Source organism: Chiloscyllium plagiosum, unplaced genomic scaffold (genome assembly GCF_037043375.1).
Source record: "Chiloscyllium plagiosum isolate Xiang-an unplaced genomic scaffold, Cpla_swu_hap1 HiC_scaffold_23, whole genome shotgun sequence".
NCBI lineage: Eukaryota > Metazoa > Chordata > Chondrichthyes > Orectolobiformes > Hemiscylliidae > Chiloscyllium > Chiloscyllium plagiosum.
This window is the reverse complement of record NW_028270161.1, coordinates 59,816,490-59,835,288: the sequence shown is the minus strand read 5'-3', so window position 1 is coordinate 59,835,288 and position 18,799 is coordinate 59,816,490. Positions and strand designations below refer to the sequence as shown.

Sequence of the window (18,799 nt, the reverse complement as noted above, 5' to 3'; positions counted from 1 at the left end):
GGTAATAACCATGCCTATTCGCAATTGGAGGTCTTGTTAGTCAGTCAGAATCATTTTCATAAGTAATCATATACATTTTCATGAGAAAAGTGACTTCTGAAACTAGTATTCATTTCAGTGACCATCGCCTCAGATATATCAACCAATACACTTTATAAATTAAATTACCACTGCTCTTCTGAAGTATAAAAAGGCTTTGTTTAATTGATCGAGCATAACAGTGCTGCAAGTACTTGGCGTGTTTGGTTCTTCTGCAGCGTGAACAGATTCATCAGTTGTTGCTTGCATCACTGGTGTGTGCACGGCACTTTCGGTACTGTCAGAAATGCCATCATCCCCTTCCATTAAAAGATTATACAACAAATTAATATGATTGACAGAAATATCATTAGCAGATTTAGAATTCTATATGTTTTAATGTGTATTGTTACAATTAGGCAACTAGATTTGAGGTTTCTAAACTACTTCTGAAACATGATTTTTCACAGTACAACTTTAAATGACACCACTCCAAATATATAATGCATTGAGTGCTTTTTTCAAACTCCATGTAGTTCTTCACCTGACAAAGAAGCAGCGCTCCAAATGCTTGTGATTTCAAATAAGCCTGTTGGAATATAATCTGGTGTCATGTGACATGAGCATAAACTGAGTTTATTTTCCATTCCTAATTACCCTTGAGTAGGTTGTAGTGATCCAATTTTTTGAACCACTGCAGTTTGCGTGACATAGGAACACACATAATGCTGATAAGAAGGGAGTTCCAGAATTTGGATCCAGCTGTAGTGAAGGGACGTGATATTGTTCCAAGTCAGGATGGTATATGACTTGCTTGGAAATTTGGAGGTGGTGTGCTTTATATGTGATGGCTGACCTTTATTATTCTGGAACATTTACTTCAGGTTTGCAGAGGAAAGCACATATTTATTTCATTGAATGTTGAGCAAACTGGTTATTATTTAAACGCAATGCAACCTACAGCCATGTGCTGATTCTGATGGTTTTTCATTTCTTTTGAGGGAGGGCAATGAGATTTCAGGAATTTGCTGCGTTGTTCCTGTATCATCACTCTCTGTCTCTATGAGCAGGCCACCACAATTATGTACAGTAAATATATCAGGGTCCAAAAAGGAATATCTGTAAACAAAAGGAAAGAAACAATCTGTCAAAGGTAAAATTAATTTCTTTAAAGTGAAGTATCTAAAAAAGGAGTGAAAATTTGCATTTTAAACTTAGGTGGAATTTTTTTTTCATAAATGTGAAATTATTAGCCTTATTAAAATAAATCCTTTTTCTTAAAGAGAAAAGAACACTGTGCAAAAGGGTTTCTGCAAATGTAGACCGGCATAGGCAGGATAAAAGATTGACAGATGGAGTCACTCAAACTATATTCCACAACGCATCGCATATCATTTTAACAAATGTTTCTCAGGCATTGTCTGAGGCCTTCACTTCATTTCAGTGACCATCGCCTCAGATATATCAACCAATACACTTTATAAATTAAATTACCATTGCTCTTCTAAAGTATAAAAAGGCTTTGTTTAATTGATCGAGCATAACAGTGCTGCATTCAGAAGGGTTGATGATATCATTGCAGAGACACAACTACATTTTAACTAACATTAATGAGGCCATCTGATGTTGCCATTGTCAGCCAATATCAGCAGATCCAGAGGCCAAGATAGTCACATTATTAAAAGATTTCATATTGGAGCTAGAAGCAACAGGTACAAAATGTCAACCTGCCTTAGCTGTTCAACTTCCTACCTCATGTTTGTGACTGAGCATGAGCTAAAACTGGGAATTGTCTGTTTAGAATTACCAACCACTCTGGTGAACTTATAAAATGTCACTCAAATCTATTACCATTGGATATACCTTTTAGCAAGAAAACAAACCCAATGAAAAAAATGAACGGGTTTCACCAAGTAATTAAACAAAGCCATGGTCTGACACAGATTTTCCAAGTGGCGATTATTATCTTAAATTAAAGTTGAAATTATACAAGTAAAGTGTCTCATTTCTATTTTAAGATATCAGTTAAGATATTCTAGTGTCAATATTTGCGTAGAGGCAAAGAGAATTGAGGGAATACTATAAACAGCTGATGAACACAGCAAGATCAAGGAGATAGTCATGCTGCCAAACATAACAACAGGATCTCACCAATAGTTTCTCATTACATTTCATACATAGAACACAGAACATAGAAAAAATACACCGCAGTACAGGCCCTTTGGCCCTCGATGGTGCGCCGATCCAAGCCCACCTAACCTACACTAGCCCACTATCCTCCATATGCCTATCCAATGCCCGTTTAAATGCCCATAAATAGGGAGAGTCCACCACTGCTACTGGCAGGGCATTCCATGAACTCACGACTCGCTGAGTAAAGAACCTACCCCTAACATCTGTCCTATACCTACCACCCCTTAATTTAAAGCTATGCCCCCTCGTAATAGCTGACTCCATACGTGGAAAAAGGTTCTCATGGTCAACCCTATCTAAGCCCCTAACCATCTTGTACACCTCTATCAAGTCACCCCTAAATCTTCTTTTCTCCAATGAAAACAGCCCCAAGTGCCTCAGCCTTTCCTCATACGATCTTCCTTCCATACCAGGCAACATCCTGGTAAACCTCCTCTGCACCAGTTCCAGTGCCTCCACATCCTTCCTATAGTATGGCGACCAAAACTGCACACAATACTCCAGATGCGGCCGCACCAGAGTCTTATACAACTGCAACATGACCTCAGGACTCCGGAACTCAATTCCTCTACCAATAAAAGCCAGTTCGCCATATGCCTTCTTCACCGCGCTATACCTGGTAACAGGTCCCACTAACACTTCCTGCTACCTGCTTCCTGCTCAGTGAGTGGGGGTAGCTCGTGGATTTGGGCACAAGGCAAAGATGTTGTCTGCCTATGGGCCTTTCTCTTTCTGATGCTGGACACAGGTGCTCAGGGAAGCACATTATCTAGTATACCCAGCTGGTCACACACCACCAGTGGAAGAATGAGGCTCTTTCATGGTCAAAGTTGAAACTTTATTGCTGGAACAGCACAGCAGGTCAGGCAGCATCCAGGGAACAAGAGATTCGACGTTTCGGACACAGGCCCTTCTTCAGGAATGAGCAGAGAGTGTTCAGCAGGAGAAGATAAAAGGTAGGGAGGAGGGACTTGTAGGAGGGTCGTTGGAAATGTGATAGGTGGAAAGAGGTCAAGGTGAGGGTGATTGGTCGGAGTAGGATGGAGGCGGAGAGGTCAAGAAGAAGACTGCAGGTCAGGAAGGCGGTGCCGGGCTGGAGGGATTCGGCTGAGACAAGGTGGGGGGAGGGGGGATGAAGAAACTGGTGAAGTCCAAGTTCATCCCCTGTGGTTGGAGGGTTCCCAGTCGGAAGATAAGACGCTCCTCCTCCGACCGTCGCGTTGTTGTGGTTTGGCGGTGGATGAGTCCAATGAGCTGCATATCCTCTTTCATGGTCACCAAAGCTGTCTGGAAAATGTAACTTTATCAATTTTGATCGAATTCTGGGCTTTTTAAAGACTTACAAAAGTCATTACAGGGATCATGAGTTCAGTTTATACAGGATACTGGGTGATTAGGTTGAGGGAGGTAAGGGTCTGAGGTGGGATTGAGGGGCTGATACGGTGGAGAAAGCGAGGACTGCAGATGCTGGATATCAGAGTCGAGGGTGCGGTGCTGGGAAAGCACAGCAGGTCAGGCAGCATCCGAGGAGCAGGAGAATCAACGTTTCGGGCATAAACCCTTCACCACAAATGTATGTTGGATGGAGGCCATCCCTGCCTCCAACAGATGAAAACCTTGCTAGTTAGCAGAGGTAAACTTACATGATGAAAATACAACTCATTAACACTGTTTTGCTCTCCATAGATGCTGCCAGGCATGTGTAAGGGCTACCAGAACATATAGCCAAACTGGCAACCAAGAAGGAATGTTAGTAGTAAGAGATAGTAGCTGGGGACCCTTTTAATCCAATATGGGTTGAATTTAAAAGCGAGTAAAATCTGTAAAGTATTGAAACCTCAATCAGATCGTCCCTAGTTTTAAAGCAGTCACTTAGAGGGAAGAATTGGATGAAAAACACAATCTTAATCTGTGCATCAGTCACTAAAATTCTCAAATGTCTTCATTTTACTTATATTTAGTTACTCTACGGAAACATCGGATACATTTACAGCACAGCTTGTGGAGCTGGAAAAGCAGAGCTACTTCCCTTATTGCCTCGGTCAACTTTATGTTAAGTTGCATGTTGCCCGACTCCCCCTGAAATCTCCCATTATGCTATAGAAACCACTACCATTTTCAATTTTGCCTTGCAATAACAAACTGTAGCCCTGTAATGTTTGAAATTCTAAACTCAGTCTAACCATCTTCCAAATTACCTAGATACAACAATTATTTATGTCCGATCATGTAACTCAAAAGAAATTGACTAGCATACTTTCATTGCTGCTTGTTAGCTAATGACATTAAAAGAAACATAATCTTTTGCAGATTATGAAGCTAATGACGTATTCTTTGGCAGATTATGAAGACACTGCCTGTAATTTCTATCTACAAGGTGCGAGTTGAAAAATCTGAAAATTTTGCCTGTCTTGACTCAATAAATCTAACTTTTCCTTATTCTTGTTTTTACATGAGACATTTTTCTGCTTTTCTAAATTGAGTGCAAATGATATGACCCATTTCAGTTTTATATCCAACAAATCTGTGAGAGTCTTCAAGTCATAGACTCGTACAGCAGGGAGACAGGCTCTTTGGCCCAAATTGGTCCATGCCAACCAAAATGTCCATCAACGCTAATCTCATTTCCCTGCACCTGGGCCATATCCTTCTAATCCTTTCCTATCTATGTATTTGTCCAAATGTCTTTTAAATGTTGTTAATGTACCCGCCTCAACCACTTTTGCTGGCAGCTCACTCGAGATGTATACCACCCTCTGTGCAAAAAGGTTTCCCCTCAGGTTCTCTTTTTTATTTGCCTTCTAACCTTAAACTGATGCCCTCTAGTCCTCGATTCCCCAACCCTGGGAAAAAGACTGAGTACATTCACCCTATTTATGCCTCTCATGATCTTTACACACTTCTACAAGATCACCACCACCCCCTCCCAACTCAGTTGCCTGCCCTCTCAAGGAAAAAGTCCTAGCCTGTCCAACCTCAGACAGTTGAATCCTGGCAACATTCTTGTAAATTTCTTCTGCACTCTTTCCAGTTTAATAACATACTTCCTATAGCAAGATGACCAAAACTGAACACAATGCTCCAAGTGCAGCCTTATCAAGGTCGTGTACAACTGCAACATAGCTTCCCAACGTTGATACTGAATGCCCTGAATGATGAAGATTAGTGGGCCAAAAACCCTGTCTACCTGTGACTCCACTTTCAGAGAACTGTGCACCTGAACTTCCAGGTCCTTCTGTTAAGGCCAATCCTCAAGGCCCTATCATTCACCATGAAACTCCTACCTTGATTCGACTTTCCAAAATTCAAGATGTCACACTTATCTATATTAAACTCCATTTGCCATTTCTTGGCCCATTTCTGTAGCTGATCAAGGTCATGCTGTTCTGAATTATTCCCAGGACAAAGTTTGATCCACATAAGAACATTTGGTTAGCTTATTCACATTTCCCAACAGAAGAACCCACTAGCTATGAAGAGGATCACTGATACATTCCCACTAAATGTGAGCATCTCAGTCAACATTAGTTCTCAGAGATCATGTTCAGCGCTGCTGACTTGGACTGTCTAGAGTGGATCCTAACCCATAACCGCTGACCCATGTGGAATGCTACCACTGACTTCAAGATCATTCTTTACATTAAAAATGCAGAGTGGAAAATTGTGGAAGTACTTATTTGTTGATTCCAAGGTACCTGCTCATGCTTCTTGAAGTCCAACACTCTTCGTCATAACACTTCATGAATGAATTAAAGCAGAGAATACCCAGTAGTACATTCAGCTGGCTACGCCACGGCATTTCTGACATACAAGCTTTATTGAACTTTTTCAGTTGCAGATAGGTACGTATAATTGGTCCAAGCAAAGTTTGGAAAACTTCCTTAGCTTTGTTTACCAATCTTTCTCTTTGTTTCCTAAACAAAATAATCATAAATATATAGGTACCACTGAAAGAAAATTACAGCTATAATAAAATAAATTACACTCAGCCTACAAGCATTTTTAAACATTTTGGATATGTTTGATTAAGTGCATTGTCAATGATTTTCAAACAATTAAAATACGCAGCAATTGTGTCATATTCACGTACAATAACTCAGAGATAAAGTAACTCACGTAAAGTAAATAAGAGATTCTTACAAAAACTAGTCTTTGGTAAGGTATGTTTCTTCATTATCTCCTCCTACTTTCATTTCATAACAGAGCAGGAGTAAGTTTAAGTAAAGCAGAATTACAGGAAGGATCTCTCCTTCACAAATACATCCATATGATGGACATACCAAATTAAATGTTGGCTGGAAAACATGAAAAATGAAGGAACGAACTGTAAAATAAGACCCTCAGACACAGGAATAGGAGTAGGCCATTCAGCCCCTTTAGCCTGTTCCACCATTCAATGGCATCACAGACAAATTGTGGCCAAACTCAAAATGGCTGCCTTTGACCCATATCTCTTAATACACTTGCCTAACAAAAAATGAATCTATCTTAGTTCTTCAGAGTAATATCCTTGTTCAAATCTGATGCACCATTCACAGTTCATCAGATGGTGAAGCATTTCATTTCCATATAAGCAATACCTGGACCAACATCCAGGTTTAGATCAATAGTGGCAAAACTAATACCCACACCACACAAGTTCTTGCTTCTTCTTCAGATTTTCCAGGAAGATCTTCTCCTTTTCCTTGGAATCAACTTTCAATAGTGTACTGCATTAAATGAAGGACTTAAACATTGACTGACCAACAGATATGGAAGTCATCAGCAATTGATTTTTCTAAACTACTGGAGGGAGCTTGTGTGTTTCGGTCAAACCACCTTACTTGTAGGACAAGGTGGGGAAGGGGCGTCTTCTTTCTTGGTGGAGAATCATCACAATTCAAGCACATTTTCCACACCTCACTTGCAACTATTTTTGCAGCCAAGCCTCTGATTGTCAGAATTCAGTCACCGTATATACTCGTGTAAAAGTCAAATTTTTTTAGACTATTTTTAAAGGTTCAATTTATAGGATCGACTATTGCACAAGCACTACTTTTGAGGGGCTGAAATTCATTCTGCTGTTCGAAATACCATGATATAGCAGAAGTCAATTTGATCGCTCAACTAAAGAAGAAAAACACAATGTATTATGGTAAAGGGAATTACCAGATAAGAGAAACAAGAATGAATTTTATTTATACATACCAGTACAAAAAGTTAACATGTCAAAGATTCATTGAAATCCTGCAAAATCATACTGTTCAATATCATCACGGCCTGGTAAAAAGCACACTTAAAATGAAACATTTATTAAATTCCGAATGTGTAAGCAACTTGAACTTTCTCACCAAATTCTTCCATTTCCCTCCCATTTGCTCTCATATATAATAAACCTCAAAAACATTAACAAATTTGTCAAAGAATTAAAGATACATGTAGCTAATATATCTCAGTTTTATTCAGATATAATGGCACAATTAAAATGATTAACTTTTTTTATGATATTAACTTTGGATGTGTTGTGAACAATATGCAATAAGTACCGATAGACTTAGTACCGGTCTGAATGAATGAATTAATTAAAACGTGCTATAGCAAATGAAGTGGACTACGTAGAGTTATGAATGAATCAATAGAGGCGCAATGTTGTAAATAAAAAACGATGAGTAGAGTTACCGGTATGACTGAATAAATGTGATTTTGTTTAAGTGGGTTAATGGGATCATGCAGTTTCCTTTGTAAGAAGTTTAAAATGTGATATAAAAAGGTCAACTTTTACCCAAGATATATGGAAAATACAAGATGCTTTGGCCAAAAGTAGGGTCAATCTTTACACAGATCGACTTTAACATGAGTACATACAGCAATCAGAATTGCTGCTATCTTTGCCCTTAAAGCTTAGTGAATTTTTACAAGCTTGTGGCCGATACACACACTCAAGATTGCCCTTAGCAATTTTTGTGGCATCCCTACTGCATCTCGGACCTTGATTTTCAGGAGCCAATGTGACTGGTTGATTCTGCTTTGGTTCGTTCGCTTCAACACAGTCTTCCTCTGTATTTGTCTTCAATTTCTGAATAGAGTTATGATAACTGGAAGCAGGTCTCCAGCATTTTTGTTTCTCCAGGCAATTGATTAACACAAAGATTTTCTGTTGGTTTACTGCACCATGATAGTCTGTTGAACATTCAATGAATATTTATCCATCAAGCTGAAGCAATTGCTAATGCTTTTCTGTATCGATCTGCAATTATGGTTGTGAACAAGCTTATTTTCATCTTCCCCAGAGTTGGAACCCCATCTGCAATTGGGATATTGCCCAACTTCCAATGTTCACTTTTGGTCACCTTGGTATAGGAAGGATGTTATTAATCTTGAAAGAGCGCAGAAGAAATTTACAAGGATGTTGACAGAACTCAACAGCCTGAGCTATTGGGAGAGATTGGACAAGCTTGGAATTTTATCTTTAGAGTGTAGGAGATGGAGAGGGGATCTTATAGCAGTGTATAAGATCATGAGAGGCATAAATAGGGTGAATGCACTCAGTCTTTATCCCAGGGTCAGGGAACCGAGGACTAGAGGACATCAATTTAAGGGTAGAGGATAAAGAATAAAAAGGAATTTGAGGGACAACTTTTTTACACAGAGGGTGGTACATATGGAATAAGCTGCAAGCTGAATTGGTTGAGGCGGGTACATTAACAACATTTAAAAGGCATCTGGACAAATACATGGATAGGAAAGGATTAGAAGGATATGGGCCAAGTGTAGGGAAATGGGATTGGCGTGGATGGACATTTTGGTCAGCATGGACCAGTTTGGGCCAAAGGGTCTGTCTCTGTGCTGTACGACTCTATGACTCTAAGTTCCATTTTAAAGAAGCAAAGAATCATACCACCTTCACATGTGCAATAACTGTTATTGCTGAAGCCCCAGTAAATTTCTCGAGAATTATAATTATAGAACATAGAACATAGAAGAATACAGCGCAGTACAGGCCCTTTGGCCCTCGATGTTGCGCCGATCCAAGCCCACCTAACCTATACTAACCCACTATCCTCCATATACCTATCCAATGCCCGCTTAAATGCCCATAAAGAGGGAGAGTCCACCACTGCTACTGGCAGGGCATTCCATGAACTTACGACTCGCTGAGTGAAGAATCTACCCCTAACTTCAGTCCTATATCTACCCCCCCTTAATTTAAAGCTATGCCCCCTTGTAATACCCGACTCCATACGCGGGAAAAGGTTCACACTGTCAACCCTATCTAAACCCCTAATCATCTTGTACACCTCAATCAAGTCACCCCAAACCTTCTTTTCTCTAATGAAAACAGCCCCAAGTGTCTCAGTCTTTCCTCATACGATCTTCCTTCCATACCAGGCAACATCCTGGTAAACCTCCTCTGCACCCGTTCCAGTGCCTCCACATCCTTCCTATAGTATGGCGACCAAAACTGCACACAATATTCCAGATGCGGCCGCACCAGAGTCTTATACAACTGCATCATGACCTCAGGACTCCGGAACTCAATTCCTCTACCAATAAAAGCCAGTACGCCATATGCCTTCCTCACCGCACTATTTACCTGGGTGGCAACTTTCAGAGATCTGTGTACATGGACACCAAGATCCCTCTGCTCATCCACACTACCAAGTATCCGACCATTAGCCCAGTACCCCATCTTTTTGTTATTCTTCCCAAAGTGAATCACCTCACACTTAGCTACATTGAATTCCATTTGCCACCTTTCTGCCCAGCTCTGCAGCTTCTCTATATCCTGCTGTAACCTGCCACATCCTTCCTCACTGTCAACAACTCCTCCGACTTTCGTATCATCCGCAAACTTGCTCACCCAACCTTCTAACCCCTCTTCCAGGTCATTTATAAAAATGACAAACAGCAATGGTCCCAAAACAGATCCTTGCGGAACACCGCTAGTGACGGCACTCCATGAAGAAACTCTGCCATCAACTACTACCCTCTGTCTTCTACCATCCAGCCAATTCCTAATCCAAACCTCCAACTCACCCTCAATGCCATATCTCCGTATTTTCTGCAGTAGCCTACCATGGGGAACCTTATCAAACGCCTTACTAAAATCCATATATACCACATCTACCGCTTTCCCCTCATCAACCTCCTTCGTCACCTTTTCAAAGAATTCAATAAGGTTTGTTAGGCACGACCTGCCCTTCACAAAACCATGCTGACTATCCTTGATCACATTATTCCTATCCAGATGTGCATAAATCCTATCCCTTACAATTCTCTCTAAGACTTTGCCCACAACAGAAGTGAGACTCACCGGCCTATAGTTACTAGGGTTATCCCTACTCCCCTTTTTGAACAAGGGAACCACATTTGCTATCCTCCAGTCTTCTGGCACTACTCCAGTAGACAAAGAGGACATAAAAATCAAGGCCAATGGCTCTGCAATCTCCTCCCGCTTCCCAGAGGATCCTAGGATAAATGCCATCAGGCCAAGGGGACTTATCTATTTTCACCTTTTCCAGGATTTCCAACACCTCTTCTCTACATACCTCAAAGCCATCCATTCTACTTATTTGTGACTCAGTATTCACATCGACGACAATGCCCTGTTCCTGAGTAAATACTGAAGAAAAGTATTCATTCAGTGTCTCCCCAATCTCTTCCGCCTCCACACACAACTTCCCACTACTATCCTTGACTGGACCTATTCCTACCCTAGTCATTCTTTTATTCCTAACATACCTATAGAAAGCCTTAGGGTTTTCCCTAATCCTACCGACTAAGGACCTTTCATGTCCCCTCCTTGCTGCTCTTAGCTCTCTCTTCAGGTCCTTCCTGGCTACCCTATAACTCTCAATCGCCCCAATTGAACCTTCACGTCTCATCTTGAGATAGGCCGCCCTCTTCCATTTAACAAGGGATTCCAATTCCTTATTAAACCACGGCTCCCTCGCACGACCCTTTCCTCCCTGCCTGACAGGTACATAATTATCAAGGACACTCAATAGTTGCTCCTTGAACAAACTCCACATATCATTTACACACTTGCCTTGGAGTCTACTTTTCCAAGCCACACATCCTAAGTCATGCCTCACCGCATCATAATTTCCCTGACCCCAGCTATAACTCTTGCCCTGTAGTACACACTTATCCCTCTCCATCACGAGAGTAAAAATCACCGAATTATGGTCACTATCCCCAAAGTGCTCACCTACCTCTAATTCTAACACCTGGCCTGGTTCGTTACCCAGAACCAAATCCAGTATGGCCTCACCTCTTGTTGGCCTGTCTACATATTGTGTCAGGAAACTCTCCTGCACACATTGAACAAACACTGACCCATCTAACGAACTTGAGCTATAGCTTTCCCAATCAATATCAGGAAAGTTAAAGTCCCCCATAACAACCACCCTATTACTGTCACTCATCTCCTGAATCACCTTCCCTATCCTTTCTTCAATGATTCTAGGACTATTAGGAGGCCGGTAAAAGACTCCTAACAGGGTGACCTCACCTTTCCTATTCCTAACCTCAGCCCAAACTACCTCAGATGGCAAGTCCTCATCCATCGTCCTTTCCACCACTGTAATACTATCTTTGACAAGCAATGCCACACCTCCCCCTCTTTTACCCCCACCTCTGACCCTACTAAAACATTTAAATCCTGGAACCTGCAACAGCCAATCCTGTCCCTGTTCTAGCCATGTCTCCGTAATAGCCACAACATCGAAGGCCCAGGTACCAACCCACGCTGCAAGTTCACCTACCTTATTTCGTATACTTCTTGCATTGAAGTATACACACTTCAAGCCACTTTCCTGTTTACAGACACCCTCCTTGGAAATTGATGCCATGTTCCTAACCTCCCTACATTCCAGGCCCTGCACCCTGAAGCTACAATCTGGGTTCCCATGCCCCTGCAGAGTTAGTTTAAACCCCCCCCAAGAGCACTAGCAAACCTCCCCCCAAGGATACTGGTGCCCCTCAGGTTCAGGTGTAGACCATCCTGTTTATAGAGGTCCCACCGTCCCCAGAAAGAACCCCAGTTATCCAAAAACCGGAATCCCTCCCTCCTGCACCATCCCTGTAGCCACGCATTTAAGTGTTCTCTTTCCCTATTCCTCGAATCTCTATCACGTGGCACGGGTAACAAACCAGAGACAACAACTCTGTTCGTTCTAACTCTGAGCTTCCAACCTAGCTCCCTGAAAGCCTGCCTAACATCCTCGGCACTCCTCCTACCTATGTCGTTGGTGCCAATATGGACCACGACTTCGGGCTGCTCCCCCTCCCCCTCCAGGACCCGGAAAACACGATCAGAGACATCACGTACCCTTGCACCTGGGAGGCAACATACCAAACGTGAGTCTCTCTCGTTCCCACAAAACCGCCTATCTGTGCCCCTAACTATCGAGTCCCCAATTACTACTGCTCTGCTCTTCTTCACCCTTCCCTTCTGAGTAACGGGGACAGGCTCCGTGCCAGAGACCTGAGCCCCGTTACTTACCCCTGGTAAGTCATCCCCCCCACAAGTATCCAAAACGGTATACTTGTTCTTGAGGGGAACGGCCGCAGGGGGTCCCTGCACTGGCTGCTTCCTCCCAGTCCCCCTCACTGTCACCCATCTATCTGCCATCTTTGGAGTTACTACTTCCCTATAACTCTGATCTATGACCCCCTCTGCCTCCCGAATGATCCGAAGTTCATCCAACTCCAGCTCCAGTTCCCTAACACGGTCTTGGAGGAGCTGGAGATGGGTGCACTTCCTGCAAGTGTAATCGGCAGGGACGTCGATGGCATCCCTCACCTCATACATGTTGCAGGAGGAACATTGCACTGCCTTCACTGCCATCCCTCTAAAGCTAACTTTTATTTTAAAAAAAACTGGGTCTAAAGAATACAACAAGCAAAATTCAGCACTTACCTACTTACCAAAACAGGTGTTATTATCAGGTTAGAGGAGGAGGGCGGGTGGGAGGCACTACCCGTGTAGTGCCTCGGGTTCCTCTCCTTCGCGCTTTTAAAGGGGGAAAAAACCTACCCAGGTAAGCTTACACTAACTGCTTCCGGGTCTCGGCTGCCCCTCTGGTCGTTGTCACTTCCCCCTGGTAATTGATCAGAAACTGAGTTGGACAAGTCATATAAATACTGTGACTGCAAGAGCAGGCTAGAAACTGGATATTCTCTGACAAGTAACTCACCTCCTGACTCTTCAAAGCCTATTCACTGTCTACAAGGCAGGAATGTGATGGAATACTTGCCAGGATGGGTTCAGCTCCAGTAACACTCAAGAAGCTCAACACCATACAGGACCAAGGATCCTGCTTGACTTAAACCTTATTCACCACTCTCAACGTTCACTCCCCTTGTTACCAAAGCAGAGCAGCAGTAGTGTTTACAATTGACAAGATGCATTCTAGCAATTCACCAAGGGATCAACAGCACCATCTAAAACCCATGACCTCAAAACCCAGGACAGGGACAGCGGATTCATGAGAATACCATCATCTGTAAATTCCACTCCAAACATCGGACCGTCCTAGCTTGGAAATATATAACTATTCCATGATCACTGGGTCAACATTCTGGAAACATGGGGCAGCACGGTGGCTCAGTGATTAGCACTGCTGCCTCACAGCGCCAGGGACCCGGGTTCAATTCCCACCTCGGGCAACTATCTGTGTGGAGTTTGCACATTCTCCCCGCATCTGCGTGGGTTTCCTCTGAGTGCTCCGGTTTCCTCCCACAGTCCAAAGATGTGCAGGTTAGGTGAATTGGCCAAGCAAAATTGTCCATAGCGTTAGGTGCATGTAGGGGCATGGGTCTGGGTGATTGCTCTTTGGAGGATTGGTGTGGACTTGTTGGGCTGAAGGACCTGTTTCCACACTGCAGTGAATCTAATCTACAAAAATTCCTTCAACCAGAGTTGGTGTACTTACAGCACATGGACTGCAATGGTTCTAGAAGGTAGACCATCACCTTCTCAAAGCCAGTTAGAGATGGGCAATAAATGCTAGCCCAGATAGTCTCACTGCATCCGATGAACAAATGAGAAAAAAGGCCCATGGTGGGCTAGGTTTGAAGCAAAATTGACTGAAATATCTCTTCTTCCTTCCTGCAAGCATTCTTCCTGTGGAGCTGGAATGATTCTACCCTTTATTGACATCAAATTAATGCCGACAATATAACATGGTGTTGGTCAGCAGAAACCCAAAGGGTAGGAAAGAATCAAAGGGGGCAGTTAATTGTATCAGGGAAACTTAATTAAATCAGGATTAAAGTTTACAACGGTGTCGTGCAGGGCAACAATAGTTATAAAAGGGGAACTAAGAAGATCAAATAGGCATTACAGTTTAACATAGTAAAAGCCCTTGAGCGCAAAGTAAGGGGGTAACTGCAGATTGGTTACATTGGGTCTAAAAGCATTTGAGCACACAATAGGGGAGTAACCGCAGAGTATTTACACTTGGTGTCAACCATTTCTCTGAACAAACATGGTTAACTGCACAGATCAGTTTCAAATACTTTACAGGTCATTTTCAGGTACCTGTCTCAATAGGTCAGTTTCAAGTACTTCACAGACAGAACAAACAAACCATCTAAAACCATGGAAAGGAGATAGATGCTAACTGGATCTTGTAAATATTAAACATTTTATTCTTATTTTAAGTTCTAAGTACATTAATGCACTGATACCTGTATCGTGTAAATGTTAATCATATTAATGAATGTTATGATATAGTATAAGAAAGCCACTTCCACTCAATGCAATAGCTTCAGCTCAGAAACCTGGAACAGCAAGTTCTCCAAATAAAGACAACTGAAGGCCATTTTACCATCTCTATCTCTCACTCCGGTTTGTGGTCAAAGAAAACCTCAACAATGGCTTTTATCTTTTTTGTAAATTTGTTTGGTGTCTTATACGTTTAATAATGGTGTAAAAAGTTTGATAATTCTAGAAAATCTACGAATTTCCAATATGACAAGCAACACCAATACGAAGGGGAGAAAGTGAGGTCTGCAGATGCTGGAGATCAGAGATGGAAATGTGTTGCTGGAAAAGCGCAGCAGGTCAGGCAGCATCTAGGGAACAGGAGAAAACTTAATTAAATCAGGATTAAAGTTTACAACGGTGTCGTGCAGGGCAACAATAGTTATAAAAGGGGAACTAAGAAGATCAAATAGGCATTACAGTTTAACATAGTAAAAGCCCTTGAGCGCAAAGTAAGGGGGTAACTGCAGATTGGTTACATGTGGTCTAAAAGCATTTGAGCACACAATAGGGGAGTAACCGCAATAGGGGAGTAATTCCTGAAGAAGGGCTAATGCCCGAAACGTCGATTCTCCTGTTCCCTAGATGCTGCCTGACCTGCTGCGCTTTTCCAGCAACACATTTCCAACACCAATACGAAGGCAACACAACAAAGCCAAAAAAAAAAGTGAATCTGTGATGGAGATAAATCAATCACATGGCTCGCCATAGTCTTCTACTAATGGTGCTTGAGGAAAGAAAGAATGGCAGAAGAGGGCCAAATATAATGGTGAAAAAAAGTTGTGATCATACAATAGCATGAATCTGCAGCAGTGCCCAAGAACTAAAAACAACCAGAGCCAGTGATTAAAAGCCATTCATACATACATCTGGCATCCTAATAACAAAGAGAGATCTTAGCTACCTTGCTGCATTGGAATCTTTCTTTAAAGCTGGATTATTGAGAAAGTTGTGCATGAGTTCCTTCATTGTTGCTTTTTCTCTCTTCGGTTTTTTGCTTGGATTCTGAACAGCAAGAAATAGAATCGGTATCATCAAAATTTTCAATCTCCAAATGAACAATTCCCTGAATAAGTTCCTAAATTCAATGAATATTGTGAATTAAGACAACATTAATTATCCACACACTTATATTCAACTTCACTGATTCCATTGTGAATTTACAGTCTAAAACTTGCCAGTATCCCTTTAGCAGATCCAGTTTAGTTATAAATGTGGTGTTTCCAATCCAGTCAATGCAGTCTTCCAGACAAGGAACTGGGTAGAAGTCTGCCCTGGTTACTTCATTAATCATTCTGAAGTCAAAGCAAAACCTGGTTCAACCATCAGGATTGGGCACTTGATGACTGGGGAACTCCTGTTGCTACGACTTGAGTTCAATTGGGCAGTTTCCAAAATTTATTGGATACTTGTTTTAACCTGGGCTTATTTCTGGGGCCTAGATGATAAGGATGTTGTTTTATAAGAGGGAACTTCACTGCATTCACAGTGGTGATACTTATAGGGGCCTGAAATAAATGGACTACAGTGGGATTTGTGGTAGATTTGTTGTGGTTCACAGACTCCCAGTCCAACTGTTTATTTTGCAGTGCTGTGGAGTCCATGGACCATATATATATATTGGTTAGCATCCCTACTTGGTGGGACACCATCACTGCTTCATCCACAGGTCCATAAGAAGATTCCCACTTCTTGATCCAATTCTAGTATTTTATAATAGGACCATTTCAGAACTCCGTCTACCTCGGCATCAGTTTGAGTGGTGTCGGTCAATTCCAACTCTGAGTTAGGTTGCTGAGCCCAAATCAGGTAAAATTTGATACTTATCTTTCCCTTCTATTCAGCCAAATTCACACAAAAGAAGTTTCAAACACCAAATGCAGTCATCTGTATGCAATGCCAATTTGATCTTTAACAATGGGACTTATTAAGTCAAAGACTGGGGTCGTTGAGTGTTGCAGATAAAATGAGAATTTAGTGCATCCTTCAGGCGAGTGTCCCTGACAAAGCCAATTTGTAGTGCATTCCTGAGGATGATCAAGAAATTAGTAAAGGATGGGAATGGGTCTCACACAAAAAAAAATTAGTAAACAAAATTAGTGCCTATGGGAGAGGAAAATATACTGGTATGGACTGAGAATTAGTTTTCAGACAGTAAACTGACAATAGGAATGAAATGAGTCATACTCAAGATGGCAATATGTTACACATAGGGCACAGTAAAGATCAGTGGGGACTACATGGAGCATTTCAAAATTTACTAATGATACCAAGTTGGATGGAAATGTAAATGGTGAGGACGATGCAAAAAGGTTTCAAGCAGACTTGAACTGGCAAAGTGAATGGCTAGAACGTGACAGATGAATAGAATGTGAACTCTTGTGAAATTAGTCATTTGTTTGAAAGAATAGAAAAGCAGGTATTTCTTAAATGGTAAAATATCGAAAGGACTTTGGTGTCTTTCTTCAGGAGTTACTAAAAACTAGCATGTCAGTGTAGCAAGCAACTTGGAAGGCAAACAGTTTGTTATCTTTCATCATAAATAGAACTCAGTACACAGGGCAAAGATGTTTTGCTGTAATTGTACAGAGCCTTGACGAGATACTATCTGGAGTATTATGTACAGCTTTCATCTCCTTAACTACTTTCCAGAGAGGGAATACAAGGACATTCACTAGACTAATCCCTGAGACGATTGTCTTATGAGTATAAGTTTGAATAGACTGGATATGTGTTCTCTAAATTTCCAACAAATGAGAGACAATCGCACCCAAATATTAAAAAACTCTAATAGATGAAAATAGAATATTTCCCCTAGTTGATGAGTCTTAAAACATAAAGAATGACAAAAGGGACCAGAGGCCAGGGTTGAAGTTGTTGACCTCAGTAGTAAGTCTGAAGGGCTTTAAAATGCCTAGTCAAAAGACGAGTTGCTGCTGTTCATCATTGAAACAGGGTATGGGGCTAAGCAGAATGAGAGTAGAGAAGTGACGTGACAAATGAGGGGAAACTCCAAATTAGGTTTCAGATAAAAAGAAAATGTTCCAAAAATTGGGTTTGCTTGGTCTTCCCATATTAACCAATAATTGGGCCCCAACTGATTATTGTGGTAAATTATGGCCACCAAAGTTTATAAAAAGAATACAACGATTTTGGTAAATACACGTAAAGAGAGTTATTAGAATGGGTTCTGAATTGAGGATTAAAAATTTATTTCATAGATCGGAGAAGCTCAGGTTATGTCCTGATAAAAGAAGGGCTAGGAGAAACACGACTACAAGTGTTTAAAGTCAGCAAGGCATTAGATATAGTAAATGAACAGAAACTGTTTCCAATGGCAGAACAACCAGAGATTCAACATGATGGCTAAATGCACTGAAGGCAACATAAAGAAACAGTGTTTTAAGGTGAGAATTTGGAATGCACTGCCTGCCAGAGTAATGGAAGCAAATACTATAGTTATTTCGAAAACAGAACCAAATATACACTGAAGGAGAAGAAATCATACAAATATATCAAAGAACATGAGTGCAACGACCAGGATTGCTCTTTCAACAGACCAGTGCAGTCTTGACAGGATGAGGTCTCCTTCTGTATTGTTTATTTTATTCTTGATAAGCCTGTTAGATAGTTAATATTTTCTGCCTTCTGCATCTGGTTGCCTTATTTCCAGCAGAAACCGATAAGTGTTTCCCCAAACATTGTGTATTAAAAATATTAATAATTTTACTGGCAGCACAGCACCTCACAAAATGTATTCTGTGAATAATTTTGCAATGCTGCAGTTCCCCAAATTATTCTCTAAATATTGAGTTACAGTGGATTTCAGCTTTTTAA

At 41.4% G+C, this 18,799-nt stretch overlaps 1 protein-coding gene across 1 annotated transcript in view; it reads right to left on the bottom strand.

The window, feature by feature from the left end:
• The window catches only part of cfap54 (cilia and flagella associated 54), a 527,984-nt gene that overhangs the window by 267,203 nt on the left and 241,982 nt on the right, over positions 1 to 18,799 (bottom strand). The window contains exons 33-36 of the mRNA XM_087999737.1: positions 15,867 to 15,967; positions 5,907 to 6,125; positions 980 to 1,137; positions 169 to 338 (exon numbers count right to left, since the gene is read on the bottom strand). Of these exons, the coding sequence (XP_087855863.1) occupies positions 169 to 338; positions 980 to 1,137; positions 5,907 to 6,125; positions 15,867 to 15,967 (648 nt within the window). The remainder of the gene's footprint in view (positions 1 to 168; positions 339 to 979; positions 1,138 to 5,906; positions 6,126 to 15,866; positions 15,968 to 18,799) is intronic.